General features: G+C 45.7%; 1 protein-coding gene across 3 annotated transcripts in view; it reads left to right on the top strand.

Moving 5' to 3' along the window:
* Nucleotides 1-18,021, top strand: part of LOC118471938 (DNA repair protein RAD5A) — a 42,738-nt gene extending 24,717 nt beyond the window's left edge. The window contains exons 12-20 of one of the 3 annotated variants that reach the window (XR_004857791.1): nucleotides 13,266-13,388; nucleotides 13,587-13,686; nucleotides 13,755-13,867; nucleotides 14,032-14,300; nucleotides 14,401-14,601; nucleotides 14,815-14,908; nucleotides 16,625-16,696; nucleotides 17,300-17,398; nucleotides 17,552-18,021. Coding sequence is in view for 2 of the 3 variants with exons in the window: in XM_035967310.1 (XP_035823203.1) it covers nucleotides 13,266-13,388; nucleotides 13,587-13,686; nucleotides 13,755-13,867; nucleotides 14,032-14,304; nucleotides 14,401-14,601; nucleotides 14,815-14,908; nucleotides 15,035-15,382 (1,252 nt within the window). In the remaining variant the exon portion in view is untranslated. Of the gene's footprint in view, nucleotides 1-13,265; nucleotides 13,389-13,586; nucleotides 13,687-13,754; nucleotides 13,868-14,031; nucleotides 14,305-14,400; nucleotides 14,602-14,814; nucleotides 14,909-15,034; nucleotides 15,975-16,624; nucleotides 16,697-17,299; nucleotides 17,399-17,551 lie in introns of those variants that run through there. The other 2 variants (XM_035967311.1, XM_035967310.1) reach the window with 2 other exon arrangements.
* The last annotated feature ends 396 nt before the right edge of the window (nucleotides 18,022-18,417 follow it).

Below are 18,417 nucleotides of genomic sequence, written 5' to 3' on the forward strand. Positions count from 1 at the left end.
GCAGGGCGCTGTGCAGTGGAGCACGAAGAGGTGAGCGTGAGCTGGACACAAACGACGTTGGCGTTCAACAGCCTGAGGCCACCACGCGAGGACATAGGGAGGCTTCTAGGAGCTGGCGTGTGCTAGAAGCGTGGAGATGGCCTGGGCATCGATGGCTTGAGAGACACGGGATGATAGAACATTTCCAGAGACTTGTACGTATTCTAGATAGGAGAAACAAAAACATGCAGATAAGGAGAGGTGACGTGAGGGAGTTAGCCTAGGATAGGATTGAAGACGTCCTGAGCCCCCGAGAGCAGCTGCTGTGGTCCAAGTTTCACCTGCTCAGAGCCGAACTCGGAGAGACTGCCAGCACCTGCTTGGTTGGGCCACGTCGTGGGGGACACGCCAGCACGCGAGAGACATCACAGTGACACCAATCAAAATGATGGCAGCGTCCTTATCCAAAGTTTCAGTGAACTGAAACTAAAGTTCAGTAGCCCGACTGATAGCCCAGGTTCGAACGATATTTACTCCCTCGTATGCGAAGCAGCTTGCAACCAGCCTTAACCAAATTTGTGCACTGATCAACGCCCTATCACTTTGGTATAATGACTACAGTGAAAACCCCCATGGATCAAGCACGTGAAAGCGTCAAAGTTGGTTAAATATAACTGAAACACGACTTTCAGCTACAAGAGACTGGCAACTGTACTCAACACGCCTGACAAGAAGAGTTTGGACACAGCTTACTCCAATTCTCTTGAGCACCAAGTCAAACTTGCTTAAGGAAAGTTGTTCAGTATTAGATGATCTTTAACTTTTCTATAAGGATCACTAAGAAATTCTCAACGAATTTCAACTGAGAGCCAAACACACTGAAATTCAGCCGTGGACAATTACACTAAGTCTGAAACCCAAAACCTAACATCCCAGCTTTGGACACCATTTTCACCCAATTCCAAACAGTTTCAAGGGCATAACCTTTAATAGGACATACACTCCTATTATAGCTCTACAAGTTTGCTATATTGATCTTTCACCAAAAGCTCATGGGTTACAAGATATAGAGTTCCTAAGTCAGCCATTGCAATAATTTTTTTTGTGGAAAACAGAACAAGCGCAGTGGGATGAGATGGATTTCTTGTCAGAAGATGTTGTCACCCCTCGAGCCCATAATCAGCAGCTGGTCATTGCAATAATTTTCAGAACTCCAAAAGTCCCAATCTGAACTTTTGCAAATTACTCCAAATTTTGCTATACAACATGCAAATCTCCAAATATGAAAGTTGCTTAGTTTTCCATGATCTACAACTTTGGTATATGGACTTTAGCAAGTTCACACTAGATTTTGAATTCCACTTTTGGGGCTAGTTTAGGGTTTCAATTGTGCTCACTATTCTCCAAACAATCTCTCAACGTTGATCCACCACTTAAAAGCAAAGCTACTCCTTAATCTAAGATCCAACTTTGGTATATAGAGCTCATGTCCAAAGTGCCACTGGTTTAGAATTTGGTTGCTTATACGTGATTGCAAACAGGGTTTTTGAACTTCTCTGGCTCACAACAACACATCACACCACGGTTGCTTCGAAATTTTTAACCTAGTAAAATGCAATCTAGGTGTATCAAGCAAGATGATGCATATGATGACATGCCAAAGTTTTAGTTCTCGTAACACCAGGGGTGTTACAGCGATGACCCACCCCATTTTTCATGTCTCAGTTGAAGATGTTTACTCCCAGTTCTGTTCCGATGTTGTCGGATTTGTCTCAGTGTGTGGACTTATCGCGGGTGGATGTCACACCGGTGCAGATGTTGGTTCGCAAGGTCAGCCAGCTGGTGGTTCAGGTTCGAGTTGCTTGGTCACAGTTGTCGTCGCATGCTACCTACTTGGGAAGACTACAAAGTGTCGAAGAAATGTTTTCCAGGAGCTCTTGATTGGGGACAATCAAACTTTGGTGGTGGGGAAGGTGTAAGCGTGTCGGACGCTACATAGGAGGAGATGGTGATATGAGCCTGCAGTAGGCGGGAGAAGTTTGGCAGGAAATATTATGGGTAGGGGTTCAAGTTGTGATCGGTGGGCTTTTGTTTGGGTTGTGGAGTGGTGTGGGCCGTGGGCCGACGTTGTAAGCGTTTAAATACCTGAGTGGTCGTTTAGGCGTGGTATGAAAAACTGAATAACAGAATTTGTTCCAGAAGACCTATCTCGCTCTTTCGTACACCGCACACGCCAAATCGCTTCCGACGATTGCCGTGGTCCCTCACGTTGACGTCAACGGCGTATCGTCGGCCAAGGGCTATCACATGTCTTTTTTTTCTCGAAAGTGCAGGAGAATTGTGCCCCATTATATTAAAAGCAGAAAGAAACATGGGTCTAAAGAAGACCCATGTACAGGACACTCCTTACGAAGGCCAGAAACAAGCATACAAAAAAATATCCATAAAGACACCTAAAAACTGAAGACCCCCAACGTCTGTCCCTACGCATTAGGACTTGGAGCAGCCAAAAAGGATAAACCCTTGGCTCCTGCAACTTGCCATTTCTCCCTCTCCTCATTTGCAGACTCCAGGAGAAGAGTGAGATTAGGTGAAACTCCATCGAACACCGCTGTTTCTATTCTTCCGGATCATCCATGCTCCCAGGATAATGAGAGAGTCCAATCCTTTCCTTGCCATACCAGAGACAATAGCTGAAACTCTCTCCCACCATTGTAGAAATCTAGTGTCACCTAGCTGAGGGGCTAAACTGTGAAGGCCAAACTTTCTTAAAATGATGTACCAGGCCCGCTCCCTTGGACTGGCGGTGATTGAGAAATCGAGGATTCGCCAACGGGCCCGACTTACCCGCATTCGATTAGGCGATGCAAACACTAAATTCTTTCATCTCACTGCCAGCTCCAGAGCGAGGAAGAACTACAAGATAATTCCTTTGGGAAAAAAAGATTCCACTTTGAAGCATTCTGGCCAAAAATTGATGGGTTTCTTGATACTGTTCAGTCTGCATGGGACTCTGTGGATAGTTTGCATTGCCCCCTTGTGACCCTGGATAGAAAGCTTAAAGAGACTTCTAAAAGGCTGCAAAGCTGGAGTACTAAGAAAGTGGGTCATGTTGCCTCCCAGTTGGCACTTGCAAAGGAGCTCCTTCATAAATTCGAAATTGCCCAAGATCACAGACTGCTTTCACCGGCTGAGAATTGGCTCAAAAACAAGCTCAAGATGCAATCCTTGCTGCTGGCCTCCTTTAAAAGAACTATGGCCAGGCTGAGATCAAGAATAAGCTGGCTGAAGGAAGGAGATGCTAATACCAAATACTTCCATATGCATGCAAGGCACAGAAAGAGGAAAAATCTGGTGACTAAACTTAAGGATGGGGATAACATCCTGACCAGCCACCATGAGAAAGCTGAAGTAATTGACCTATTTTATTCAAAACTTATTGGCCATACGGCTGAAAGAGCTAGATCCATCGACCTCGAAGCTCTTGGATTACCGATGCATGACCTTGCTGATCTTGAGCTGCCTGTTTCTGAACTGGAAATATGGGAAACTATCAAGACCATACCTTCTGACAAGGCTCCAGGTCCCGATGGTTTCACTGGGAGATTCTATAAAGTTTGTTGGAATATCATTAAAAAAGAGGTGATGAATGCTGTGGCAGCTTTATGGAACAGAAACTTCTTGAATCTGTACAAACTTAATAGTGCTTATATCACTATGGTTCCTAAAGTGGAGGGGGCTGATCAGGTCAAGGATTTCAGACCAATTAGTTTGGTTCACAGCTTTGCCAAATTAGTCACCAAAATCCTTGCCAACAGATTGGGAAAAAAGTTAAATAATATGGTGTCTCCTATTCAAAGTGCTTTCATCAAAGGCAGATTCATACAAGATAATTTTATGCTTGTGCAACAAACTGCAAGACTTTTTCATTCCCAAAGCAAGGCACGACTCCTTTTTAAGCTGGATATTTCTAAAGCCTTTGATTCTATTTCCTGGGCTTTCTTGATTGAAGTTATGAAGCATATGGGTTTCGGAGATCTTTGGAGAGACATCATTTGTGGGCTGCTTGGTTCCTCCTCTACTCAGGTTATTCTAAATGGCTGCCCCGGGAAAAGAATTCAGCATAGAAGGGGACTAAGACAGGGAGATCCCCTATCCCCAATGCTTTTCATTCTTGTCATGGATGTTCTGGGGGTCCTTTTCTCCAGGGCTGAGGAGGCTGGTTTACTTCAACAGCTTTACTTGGGGAAAAATCTTCACAGAATTTCAATTTATGCAGATGATGTTGTCTTGTTCCTGCACCCCATTCAGTCGGATATCTCCATTACTCTGGATATTCTTGGACTCTTTGGAGATGCCTCTGGGCTTCATAACAATACTCATAAATCCAATATTTACCCTATAAGGTGCTCTGAGGAGACTATCTTGGACGTCCAGCATATGTTACCTTGTGATATTGCCTCCTTCCCCTGCAAATATCTGGGCCTTCCTCTATCCCTTCATAGATTAACCAACCAACAACTCTGGCCCCTGGTGGATAAGATTGCTGACAGATTACCTAACTGGAAGGCTGACTTATTAAATAGGGCAGGGAGAAGAATTCTAGTGCAACATGTTCTCACTGGGATGTGTGTTTATACTGCTATGGCTATTGATTTCCCTATGTGGGTCATTAAGGAAATTGATAAGATAAGGAAAGGTTTCTTATGGAGAGGCAGAAGAGAGGTTAAAGGAGGGCATTGTATGGTGGCTTGGGGCAAAGTGTGTAGACCCTTGAACTTTGGAGGTTTGGGAATTTCCAGCCTCCCTGAACTCTGTTGGGCACTTCGGATGAGATGGCTATGGCTGCAAAGGACCGACCCTACCCGGCCCTGGAATAATCTTCCTGTTCATGTCCCCAGCAATGCTAAAGCCCTCTTCTCTTCTGTGCTTGTCACAGAAATTGGTAATGGTGCTAACACCTTCTTTTGGAGTGACAAGTGGATTAATGCCAGAAGTGTTTCTGATATTGCTCCAAGGCTCCTCTTGACTGTTCCAAAAAGAATTGTTTCTAAAAGAACTGTTCGCGAGGCTCTAACTAATAGAAGATGGGTCTCTGATATTAAAGGTGCCTTGACCTGGGGAGTTCTGGTAGATTACCTACACCTCTGGAATGCAATATCTGATGTTGTATTGCAACCTAACTCTGAGGATAAGCATATCTTTTCAATCGCTTCTAATGGGCAGTATTCTGCATGCTCGGCTTATAAGGGTTTCTTCACTGGCTCTGTTGGTTTTGAGCATTACAAAATGGTCTGGAAAACTTGGGCACCTCCTAAGTGTCGGTTCTTCCTTTGGCTGGTGGCTCATAATAGGTGCTGGACTGCAGACAGACTTGAAAAAAGAGGACTAAATCATCCTCCTAGATGCCCTCTTTGTGACCAAGAGCCTGAAACCATCAACCATCTTTTGGTTTCTTGTAGCTTTTCCAGATTATATTGGTACATCACTCTTCGGAAATTCGGGCTCCACATTCTTGCCCCTATCCAAGATGACACAAACTTCCTGCAGTGGTGGAAATGCATTGCTGATATTGTGTCAGGCATGACCAAGAAGGGGGTAAATTCACTTTTGATTCTGGGAGCCTGGATGATCTGGAAGTTCAGAAACAGAGTGGTGTTTGACGGGTCCCCCCCCAATATCACTACACTATTAGAGGCCACTGCTGAGGAAAGGGAGAAATGGATGGTTGCAGGAGCTAAGGGTCTTTCCTTTTTAGCTGCTCCCAGTACCAATGCCTGAGATAAGTTGTATCTTTTAGTTGTGTATGGATTGTTTCCTTTATGCTTGTTTCTGGCCTCCATAAGGAGGTCCTGTATTCGGGTCCTTTTCGACCCTATTTCTTCTTACTTAATATAATGAGGCGCAGTTCTCCTGCGTTTTTCGAAAAAAAAAACAAAGAAAAAACTATTTATGACCATTTCAAGTCACATCTGGGGACAACCCCACCCAGAGAGCTCACCCTCAACTGGTTGGCGCTGGCCTTACCGCGACACGATCTCTCGTCCTTGGAAGCGCCGTTCTCCCTAGATGAGGTGAAGGAAACCATCTTCTCCATGCCAAGCGATAAGGCCCCGGGGCCAGACGGTTTTATAGGAATTTTTTTCAAGGAGTGCTGGGACATCATCAAAGTGGATGTGTTGGAGGCCTTTCACCAACTCCATGCCATGGATGGAGCTGAATTGAAGTTCCTGAACTCTGCGAATATCGTGCTCATTCCAAAGAAGCCAGATGCTAAGTCAGTGGGAGACTACCGCCCTATTAGCTTGATCCATAGCATAGCAAAAATCTTCTCCAAATTACTTGCTAATCGGCTGGCCCCCTTCCTGAAAAACTTAGTCTCCAAATCCCAGTCTGCATTCATTAGGAAAAGGTGCATTCAAGACAACTTCTTGTATGTTCAAAACGTGGTCAGGAGGCTACATAAGCAAAAAAAGTCGGCGCTCTTCCTGAAGCTCGACATCCAGAAGGCCTTCGACTCTGTGAACTGGGGATATCTCCTAGAAGTCCTACAGGCCATGGGATTTGGGCCACGCTGGCGTGAGTGGATCTCCATCCTGTTCGGTACGACCTCTTCTAGGGCCCTGCTCAATGGCACCCAAGGGCCAGGTATCCTGCACAGGAGAGGGGTGAGGCAAGGAGACCCCCTCCCCCCTATGTTGTTCATTCTCGCCATTGACCCGGTGCAGCGCATCCTTGAGCTGGCAACCCGACAAGGAATCCTCTCCCCCCTTCCGCTGAACACAGCCAATCTTAGGACGTCTCTTTATGCTGATGATGCTGCTATCTTTATCAACCCCTCTAGGGATGAAATTGTGGCGGTCAAAGACATCCTACACGCCTTTGGATGTGCCTCGGGCTTGGTTACTAACCTTGAAAAGAGCTCCATCCACCCGATCCGGTGTGAAGACATCGACCTTGATCATGTGCTCCAGCCATTCCACGGGACTCGGGGGAATTTCCCCTGTCATTACCTAGGTCTCCAACTCCATACCCGACCACTTCGGAAAATCCACATCCAACCACTCATTGAAAAAATTGGCAACCGTCTGGCAGGATGGAAAGGAAATCTTCTAAACCGAGCTGGCCGGCTCACGCTCGTATCTTCTGTTCTGTCCTCCATGCCCATCTACCACTTATCGGTTTTTCCCCTGCGGTTTGGGCACACAAACGCATTGACAGGATTCGGCGCTCCTTTCTTTGGAAAGGGAAGGCCGAGTCAAATGGTGGTCACTGCCTCGTCGCATGGCCACTAGTTTGCAAGCCCAAAGCCCTCGGCGGCTTGGGGGTTCTCAACCTTGACAAGTTCGGACGCGCCCTTCGCCTTCGCTGGCTTTGGAAGGAATGGACGAGAGACGATCACCCTTGGAAAGGTTTCGAAGCGCCTTGTAACCGGGTTGACAGATTGCTCTTTAGCGCCTCCACTACTGTCACAATTGGGGACGGTAAGACGGCCAGGTTCTGGCACGATAGTTGGCTCGATAGCATGGCTCCAAGGAATATAGCCCCGCACCTCTTCGACCTAATCCCGAGAAAGAACAATTCGGTTGCCCACGAACTTAGCGGACAACATTGGATCAAAACACTAAGAAGTAGGATCACTTCCAGTGTTCAGATTGAGGAGTTTGTCTCTCTTTGGACTAGACTCTGGGATTTCCAGCTGCAACTTGACTCACCGGATACCATTGCCTGGAATCGGTCTCCTGATGGTATCTTCTCAGTTAAATTGGCCTACAGAGCACAATTCATTGGCTCGTACAGTCACCTTAATGCTAACCTTGTCTGGAAGGCACGCGCAGAACCAAAATGCAAAATTTTTGCTTGGATTCTCCTGCAGGAAAAACTACTCACGGCCAACAATCTCGCCACTCGTGGGTGGCCTCATCAGCCGTCTTGTGCCTTCTGCAACGGAACCCTTGAGACTGGTATTCACCTGTGTCTACATTGTCCTTTCGCCCGTGCGGTGTGAAGACAAATCCTGGCTTGGGAAGGTGTAATCCTCCCTGCCCAGTCTGACCTTGCTTCCGCCACCAACATTCGGGAGTGGTGGGAAGTTGCGACTCCCCCACTACCAAAACATCAGAAACGCGCTTTCAATGGAATCGTGATTTACACAATGTGGAACCTCTGGAAGGAGAGGAATCGCAGGATTTTCGAAAGCGTCGCCCTTCCTGATGAGGACATCCTCCACTATTACCCGTTGGCAAAGACGCAATTGGCTCAGTTGGCCCAATTGTAGTCGGACGGCGACCGTGTGAGCCTTAGAATTATCCCACCTCGCTTAACTTGGGAGGGGGAAGCCACTTTAAAAGGGAGAGCCACCCTTCCCCCATTGGACTAGTCTTTTGGGGTGATTGGGCCTTTCCCTGAGTTGGGTGTGCTTGATGAACTGTTGGGCTCCGGGCAACCCTAATTTGTTGGGCCTCGGCCAACCCCACCTGGGCTGGGTGTATCATCTGGTATCAGAGCTAGGGACCATTTTAAGAAGGTGGGAATGATGAGGACATCCTCCACTATTACCCGTTGGCAAAGACGCAATTGGCTCAGTTGGCCCAATTGTAGTCGGACGGCGACCGTGTGAGCCTTAGAATTATCCCACCTCGCTTAACTTGGGAGGGGGAAGCCACTTTAAAAGGGAGAGCCACCCTTCCCCCATTGGACTAGTCTTTTGGGGTGATTGGGCCTTTCCCTGAGTTGGGTGTGCTTGATGAACTGTTGGGCTCCGGGCAACCCTAATTTGTTGGGCCTCGGCCAACCCCACCTGGGCTGGGTGTATCACTTCCCCCGGTCCAAGTCGCCTTAAGAATTAAAGATGTTTCACAATTTAGGCGGGCTTTGCTTCCCATGTAATTTTCATATTGCTGCTTCCTGCTAGCCTGGAGGATTTAGGGTGTGGGGCTTAGCCTCCCTTTGGGTGTGCTCGGGTGTGGCTTGTCCGGTCTCAGACCGTTGTTTTACTCTCTAAACTCTTTCCCCTTAAATGATGGGCAGAGCTCCTGCCGTTTTCGTTCAAAAAAAAACACAGGAGACCAGCAGATGATTGATGGTTTCAGGTTCTTGGTCACATCGAGGGCATCTAGCTAGATGATTCATGCCTCAATTTGCTAGTTTGTCAGCAGTCAAGCACCTGACCATAGCAAAAAAAAGAACCTACACTTAGGTGGGGCCGTGGGGCCCAAGATTTCCAAACCTTTTTATGATGATCAAAGGAGCTTGAGCCAACAAAGAGGCCATTATAAGCAGATCTTGCAGAGTATTGGCCATAACGAGCAATAGTAAAGATGTGCTTGTCCTCAATGTTAGGCTGCAGCACCATACCAGAGATAGAATTCCATAGGTATAAATAATCTATTAGAGCTCCCATGGTCAATGCTCGCCTAATATCTGCAATCCATCTTCTATTCAATAAGGCTTCCTGCACAGTTCTTCTGGCAGCTATTTTTTTCGTATTATACTGTATGCCTTGGAGCATCAGAAACCTTCCTTCCATTTATCCATTTATCTGTCCAGAATAAAGTATTGGCACCATTGCCAATCTCAGTGATAAGAACAACAGAAAAGAAGGATCTGGCTTGACAAACTTTTGTTTGATGAGGCTTGACAAACTTTTCTGTTAGTTACAAGGATGATATTGCTGCAAGATGCAAACCACATTGTTTTTCTTGAACACAATAAATATCAAAATACTATTTACTTTTTTCCTGCCAATCTTATACTATTTTGAGTAAATTTTGTTAGCGCTCCTTGAAGTTGTCGGTGTTCTCATCTAGGTCCCGGTACTCTCAAAATGCATTTTTGACATCCAAGCTTGCTAATTGCACAAACATGAGTGCAACTAAGCATGCTGACTGTGTGTCTATGTAAGTACGTGCGCTAGGCACACGGTAGCAAAAGTTCAACCTACAGGTCAGGAGTTCAACTCCCCGTTCTCACCAAAAAAAGGCCCCTCATTGTGCTATTTTCAGTGAAATACGTGGTCCACTTATGGTTGCAAAGTGATGCGACTGACAGGTGTGTCCTCGCCGTTAGTGGCACTGTCTGAATAGCCAGGCCAGGACCCTACGGAAGAGAATCTTCTACCTTTCTGTCAATGCCTTGGGGGAGGTCTTACCCCAGGGGTTGGGTTTTGTTTTGAATATGCGATGACGCCAACGGGAAAATTTCATTAGCAGTCTTGTCCTGCATTTTCATTTAGGTCCTGGTACTCTCAAAATGCATTGTCCTGCGTTCTCATTTCAGTTCCGGCACACTCAAATACATTTTTTGCCACCCTAAATTTGTTGCTAATTGTACCACATGACGTCTAAGTCCTTAGAACTTTCATTAAACCCTTTATGGCATGCTGATCATACGATGATGTAGGTCTGACATCTGGTGCTCACCGTCATCTCCATCTCCCTTATCCTCGTCTCTATCTAGCCTTCTTCCCTTCAGTGAGCTGACCAGGCATACTATGAAAGAGTATAGACCATCATCACTGGTTCAGGCATACCTCAACAATGCCAAATCTCAGTGTGGCCAGGAGCCATAGTTGCTGGGGAAGAGAGGATAATAAAGGATATGAGAGTGACACACCAACCTCACATGTCATGACCATGCCGTTGCATGGTCAACATGCCACGTGGGCAATTTAACACATGAATTGGATTTCATGTGGCGCTATTAGCGAGTTTAGGATGCCAAAAGTGCATTTTGAGATTACCGGGACCTAGATGAGAATGCAGTAAAAGGACCGCCGCTGAAAGGTCAATTCATTGCAAAGTCAGCATGCCACACAGGTGGTTTAGTCAAGTTCTGATGATATGGACCTAATGTGGTCAGCTAGCAAGTTTAGAGTGCTAAAAATGCATTTTGAGAGTGCCGAGACTTGGATGATAATGTGGGACAAGTTCAAGGACCACTGGTGATTTTTTTTCGAAAACACAGGAGAGTTGCGTATCATTATATTAAGAAGAATAGGTGAGGCAAAAAGAAACCTCGTACAACCCCACACAAACCCACATACACTAGATTATAGGAAGAAGATTAACAACAAAAGACATCTAGACCCGTGACCATGGAGACTCAAAATAAAGATTACCGACTGGTTCACTGGAGCATAAGGATGCTAGATAAATCACTGGCTCCAGCCCTACACCAGAGATGAGACTCCTCCTTGACCCAATTGATGACCATGCTAGAACTAGGCTGCACACCATTAAATACACAACAGTTGCGATGATTCCAGATGGCCCAAGCACCAAGTGTGATCAAAGAATTCAAGCCCTTGTGCAGCCCCTTGTATGCTGGATCAGCAGGAGCTACGACAACTCCTTCCTACCAATCCTCAAAGGAAGAGCTCTCAAGGTTAGGAGCAAGGTGCTGCAACCCAACATATTTCATAATCTGAAACCAGACTTCCCATGAGAAAACACAGGAGATTAACAAATGGTTTAGCATCTCTTCCTCTTGATCACACAGTGTAAAAAACTGAGGGTGAGGCAGTTCTTTCTTTGCTAGGCGGTCTGCTGTCTAGTAGCGACCGTGAGCCACAAGCCACATGAAGAACTTGCATTTACTAGGAGACCAAGTTTTCCAAATCCTTTCCCAAGGTTTAAAAGTTGTTGCTCCAAGAAAGAAACCGACATATGCCGATTTGGCAGAGTAAGAACCTGAGCTTGAAAGCAGCCAATTATGCTTATCCTCTTGATCCGGGTCTAAGGCCCAGTCTGCAGTGAGGTCCCAAACATTAAGGAAATTAGACAAAACATTTACAGTGATAGCTCCTCTGATGTCATGCACCCAGTTCCTTGAATTGAGGGCATCGTGGACACTCCTCATTTTAGCCCTAGAAGAGACCAACTTGACCAAATGAGGGGCCAACTGACTTAGACTCTGGCCATCGATCCATTTATCTGTCCAAAACAAGGTGTTTTTACTGTTGCCCACCACCGAAGAAACCGCTGCTGAGAAGGCCTTAACCGAAGGATGAGTATTTATTTTAAAGGATGCCCAAAGCCTGCCAATATTAGTTTTTTTTTTCAGCCAGAGCCGGCGCAATCTAAGAGCCCAACTCATCAAATGTAGGTTTAAGATACCTAATCCTCCAAATTATTTTGGTCTAGTAACCTTGTTCCAAGCTACCAAACAATGTCCTCCCATAGCTTCTTTTCTTCCTCTCCACAGGAAATTTCTTCTGATTTTGTCAATTGCTTTGATAACCCAAGAAGGAAGGTTCATGGCCATCATTAAGTAAATAGACATTGAAGACAAGACAGTCTGGACAAGAATCAATCTTCCAGCTCTAGTCAACAGATCGGCTTTCCAGCAGGGAAGACGATTTGCAATTTTATCAATGAATGGTTGGAGGTGCTGTTTGCCAAGCTTTTTTAAGGATAGAGGCACCCCAAATATTTGCAAGGGAAGTTGGCAACAACGCATGGCAGCAGATTACATATGGTATCAAGATTTTCAACAGCACAGTGGATGGGGAAAACACTGCTCTTTGCCATATTTGTTTTGAGCCCACATGCCTCACCAAAAATCCTGAGAATTGTCCATGGTGATTTCTAAATCAAGTGCCACCGGGTGGAGGAAGATCACATCATCAGCATAAAGAGAAATATGGTTATGAACTGAATTTTCCGTTAGAGGCTCCAACAATCCAACATCAGCAGCCTTCTTAATTAAGTAGCCCAATACATCCATAACCTTGGATGAATAGCATTGGGGAGAGAGGGTCCCCTTGCCGAAGACCTCTTCTATGAAGAATTTTACGGCCTGGTTTACCATTAAGCATTACTTGAGAAAAGGCTGAAGCAAGAAGAATGCTAACAATATCGTACCAAATTTGCCCAAGACCTCTAGGAGGAAGGGCCACGAGACAGAGTCAAAAGCTTTGGTGATATCCAACTTAAGGAGGATCCTTGCACATTTTTTCTGGTGAAGCATTTTGGTTGTCTGTCGCACAAGCAAAAAGTTGTCTAGGATGGATCTGCCTTTAATAAATGCACTTTGATTCTGAGACACCATATTATCAAGGTCAGCCAGCCTATTTGCCAAAAGTTTAGTAATGAGCTTAGCAAAGGAGTGGACCAAGCTTATGGTCCGAAAATCCTACTCTTCTATTCCATTCACATCAAGTATGTTAATTTGTTTTTTATTAACGGTGAAGTATGTTAATTTGTTATGCTGACTGTATTATTTGTGCAATCTAATTGAATATTACTATTGTATTCTATAACTTTTGTTTTTCACCTTGTGTTTAGGTGGAATAAACTTGTACAGAAACCATATGAAGAAGGTGATGAAAGGGGCTTAAAGCTACTGCAGTCCATTTTGAAGCCAATAATGCTGAGAAGGACTAAAAATTGCACAGACAAGGAGGGCAGGTATGTTTAGCTTTGGTTATGATGCATTTTGTCTTTGTCCCCTTCTTTTTGTGGACTATATAGGTGCTTAATTAAATTGCTCAAAAGGAATACAACCAGGTGGTGTACATTTTATTCGAAAAGCCTGCACTCTATTAAACCACTCTCCTTTTCAAATCAACATTTTTTGGCACATAACACATGCACGCTTTTATGCAGGCCAATCCTTAATTTACCCCCTGCAAACATTGAAGTAAAATACTGTGTTTTATCTGAGGCTGAGAAGGATTTCTATGAAGCTCTATTTCGAAGATCTAAGGTAATGCGCTTCTACTGATAAGCGTATTCTTTCAGGGAAACAAATTAATTGCCTTGTGTTGATTATAGGTAAAATTTGATCAATTTGTTGAGCAAGGAAGGGTTCTGCACAACTATGCTTCAATTTTGGAGTTACTTTTGCGCCTAAGGCAATGCTGTGATCATCCATTCCTTGTTATGAGGTTTGTTGCCATGCAATGCTATCCATAACAGTAGCCTGTTATGGTACTTGAAATTTGGATTTGTATCTTACATGAATAGCAATATCTTTTAAAACTGAACATCGATATTTATGGTCTTTTGTTGTCAATTACCTATTGATGATGGAGTTTTTTTTGGTTGCCAGTCGTGGGGATACAAAAGAGTATGCAGACCTAAACAAGCTTGCAAAGCGTTTTCTGCGTGGTGGTAATGGTGCTGTTAATGGTGATTCTTGCATCCCCTCTAGAGCTTATATCGAACAGGTTGTCCAAGAATTGCAAAAGGATGAAGGGGAGTGCCCTATTTGTCTTGAAGCCTTTGAGGATGCAGTATTAACTCCCTGTGCTCATCGTTTATGCCGAGAGTGTCTCTTATCTAGTTGGCGGAGTGCGACAGCAGGCCTTTGTCCTGTCTGTAGGTATTTTATGTTTCAATCTTCTGTCTCTCTTTGTTTTCTTAAAGTATTCTTCCATGTCAACTTGTCATGTCCTTCACTTTGATTATATTATTGCAGAATGTCAATGAGCAAGCAGGACCTTATAACTGCTCCTACTGATAACCGCTTTCAAATCGATGTCGAAAAAAATTGGGTTGAATCTTCCAAGATATCTGCTCTCCTGCAGGAGTTGGAAGCTCTTCGCAGTTCAGGCGCCAAGAGTATCGTGTTTAGCCAGTGGACTGCTTTTTTAGATCTGTTGCAAATTCCACTTTCTAGGTAACTGGTGTTCAGTTTATTTGAATTGCTTGCGTATTTTGTTTTTTTATGCTGCCGCCTTTAAGATCTAAAATAGATATAGTTTCTGCCAAGAACCTCCTGCCCCATGATACTAGATATTCTGGTTTACATGTTTACTTTTTTGGCAGCTGTTCTTTCGTTGTCTGGGCGAAGCTGATCTTACCAACTACTTTTCGAGTTTTTGCATGGCAGGAATAATTTCTCATTTGCTAGGCTGGATGGGACGTTGAATCTTCAGCAAAGGGAGAAAGTTATAAAGGAGTTCTCAGAGGACAAAGGCATTTTGGTATTTCTTCTGTTTCTTGGAATGACTCTTTTCTTTCTTTTTTGAACGTAATGGCACTCTGCCTTTCCATTAAGAAGATTAGAATTGACCCAGTTTTAAGGAAAACCGGGTTCGAAACCTACACAGGGAGCCCAAACAACACAAGCAGCGGCAACCCCACACACAAAGCATATCCAGAGTCATCGTTGCCGAGCTCAATACAAGGTACGAGCAACTCCGACTTCGCTAGACGGGCCGCACACAGCCAAAAGAACACGACGACACCTACACCTTAAACCTGGCTCAGAAGGAGGACTGAGATGCGCCATCGTTGCCATGCCTCAACACACCCACACTCTAGGCAACAACGATTCTTCACCAGCGATCTTGATCCAACACCCACCTCCGGTTTTTGCCCGACCTCCAAAACAATTCAGACCAGAGGAAGGGGTTTCGCCTCATGTCATCGTTGCCGAGCCACTTCCCCTAACGTGACAGCCTCGATTTCACGTTGTAAACCCCACCTCCACCCACAAACGAGACGCTGGGAAGCGAAAGCATCAACCGAAGGCAACGCCGAGGCCGAGACGAAGGCAAACGTGACGCCTTTAGGAAAGGATTGACGTCCAGGACGACACCGTCACATGTCCAAGATGGACAAGGCTTTCGCCCATGAAAGACAGAGCAATGCGACGTCCTCAACAGGGGGAAGTGGTGCCCACGGGCGTCACCATCGCCGAGACTTTCGCTCAAGATGCCCTCCATCACTTGAAAGGCTAGGACCCTAGGCCAAAGCATGTAGCCACCGCTGTCGCCATCGCCCTGGCTTCCGCGCAAAACCCTCCAGAGGGGCACCGATGCGCCGACTACCGCAGCAGCCGCAGAGCTACGTCGGCTGACGTCCCCTGCGGCTGGGCACACGGAAACAGGAACACCTTGTCGTGTGCGCCACACGTGTTGCCACTGAAACCGCGTTGAGAGCATCACCTCCGCAACTGTCACTCGCACGCACCACACCCCTAGGTCCAACCTCTCCGGCCGCCACAGCTAAGAACGGCCAGAGACGGTGGCGCCCAGCCACTGCCGTCGCGACGCAGCCCGTCGCCGTCGTCACCACACCAGCCACAGCTGCCGCCGTGCCGGCCGCAAAGGCCAGCAGACCTCCGCCGTCCCCAAAAGGCCAAAAGGCACCGACCCACAGATCCGCACGTGCTCCTCATCCCGACCGCCTGCCAGCGTCACGAGAGGTGCACCACCGCGTCCTGCACGCCCGCCATGGACGGCGGACCTCCGCACCCCCTAGCTGTAACCGTCGTTGCCATGAAGCTTGCCGCAGTTGCTCGCCGATGCACCGCACAACACCCTTCCGAGGGGGCACCGGATCCGCCACAAGGGGCCGTGGATTCGGCCGACGAAGTGTCGAAGGAGCTCCTAGGGCTGTCGGGGAAGAGCGCCGCCACCTCCCGCATGGCACGGCCGCCTCCCGACCGAGATGCCCTGCCGCTACCCTCCTTGCTGGTGCCGGGCTTCCGGCCCCCAGCTCGGGCGACGGCGAGGCAGAGGGGGGAGGAGGGAGATGGCCTGGCGGCGGCGCAGCGAGGGCACCCCCGAGCCACCTGCGGGAGCGACGCGGGGGAGGATGTCACGCAGAGCAGTTCCGCCGATTAGTTTTACCATAGTTTGCGAGATCTGATCTGTTGAAAATGTTAGGACTTTCATTGCACTTGACCTATGCAGGTTCTGCTTATGTCTCTGAAGGCTGGAGGTGTTGGAATCAATCTTACTGCCGCTTCTAATGCATTTGTCATGGTATGCCCCATTGAACTTCTTTGCTGCGTTTCCAAACAAAAAAAACTTATGTGCAAATCAACCTATTGGTGCAAACCATGCAAACCAACACAAGAATGGAGGTGAGAGGACCTTTTTAAAATGTCCATGGGGAGGTGGAAGGGTTGATTTGAAATATATTATTTTTAAAAAGGTCCTTCCACCTCCACACTGGTGTTGGTTTGCACCTGATACGTTCCCTTTTAAGTTATAATATCTTTGACATTGTGCTCCCTCTTTTGGTTGTTCACATCCTTGAACCTTTACGTTTAATATTTTATATTACCAGAGTTACTAAAGATGGAATTCATTGATCCATTCATTCTTTTGTTTTATCAATTCTGAACAACATAATATATAGCAATGTGCTGGGGTGGTGGCAATGCTACGCATACATTGAACCAACTCACCAAGTACATGCTTCTGCTGCATATTTGTAGCATGGTGGTGAAGCTGCAATGCTCACACCTGCCTGTGGTACTGTAACAGTAATATAGTGTACTGTTAGCTTCTTTTTTATGCTAGCCATTATCTTTTAGCTGCCTTCCACTTGTTTGTGAGTGTCTTATGAGATGTTTGCCGAAGGACCCTTGGTGGAATCCTGCTGTGGAAGAACAAGCTGTCATGCGCATCCATCGAATTGGTCAAACGAAGACTGTTTCTATCAGAAGATTCATCGTGAAGGTATCTTTTTTTTGCATCAAATCTCATCATAATCCAGATTTTGCTGGGGCCATTATCAGAAGAATATACGAGGCAGACCCTTCGACATTCTGATGCCCCGATTCTCTTGTTATTTTTTTTTTGTATTGGTCATGATATAATATGGCCGTCCAGGGCACTGTCGAAGAACGAATGGAGGCTGTGCAGGCTCGAAAGCAGCGAATGATTTCTGGAGCTTTGACTGACCAAGAAGTCCGCACTGCACGTATAGAAGAACTGAAGATGCTTTTCTCCTGAGACTACAAAAGGGCTGTTGTGCATCGGATGGTCGGCAATTCGGCATGGCTAAAACAAGATGGCTGGTAGCCAGAATGTTGGAAGGTAAGACGAGGGTAGGAAATTGCACGCCCAAATATCTTGGCGTTTAGCTGCTGTTGTGCGCACGATTTGTACATCATGAATGGTTAATGGCTGACAAGAGTCCAAGACGCTTCATTGAGTGAAAATCGAAAGCATCATCTCAAAATTGAATATTTCTGTTTGGGTTTTGTATAAGTAGATAAACTGAACATTTGCAGTAATACGAAGGCAGCTACCTGCTCGATCATTAATTTAACAATAAATAAATTTGGTAAGGTGGTCAAGTATAAATGTGTGTATAATTCATGAATCGTGAGACATGTGTCGTTTGCGTTGTAAGGATGTGGCCAGATTGTGTATATGGTCGTGCAAAACACTATTTTATATTGTAAAAAATGTATTGTTTACAGGATAGAGAATGAAATAGGAGATACAGGCTATAAGCTCCATGAGCTTTTCCCCTCCAAGCCTGGTTGATTACAGAACAGCCATGTCTGTGGAGAGAATAAGTGCAGGTGCATGACGAGCGTTGTAACACATTGAATTTGAGGTAAATTTCTTCTCTAATACCTATCAAATTCAGGTGTTATTCCTTTTCTCACCTCTATAGTTTTTCTTTTATATTCTCTTTAATAGGATTTTAGGTTAATTATGTGAGAGATATATTATTTTCTTTAGAA

Source organism: Zea mays, chromosome 4 (genome assembly GCF_902167145.1).
Source record: "Zea mays cultivar B73 chromosome 4, Zm-B73-REFERENCE-NAM-5.0, whole genome shotgun sequence".
Lineage (NCBI taxonomy): Eukaryota > Viridiplantae > Streptophyta > Magnoliopsida > Poales > Poaceae > Zea > Zea mays.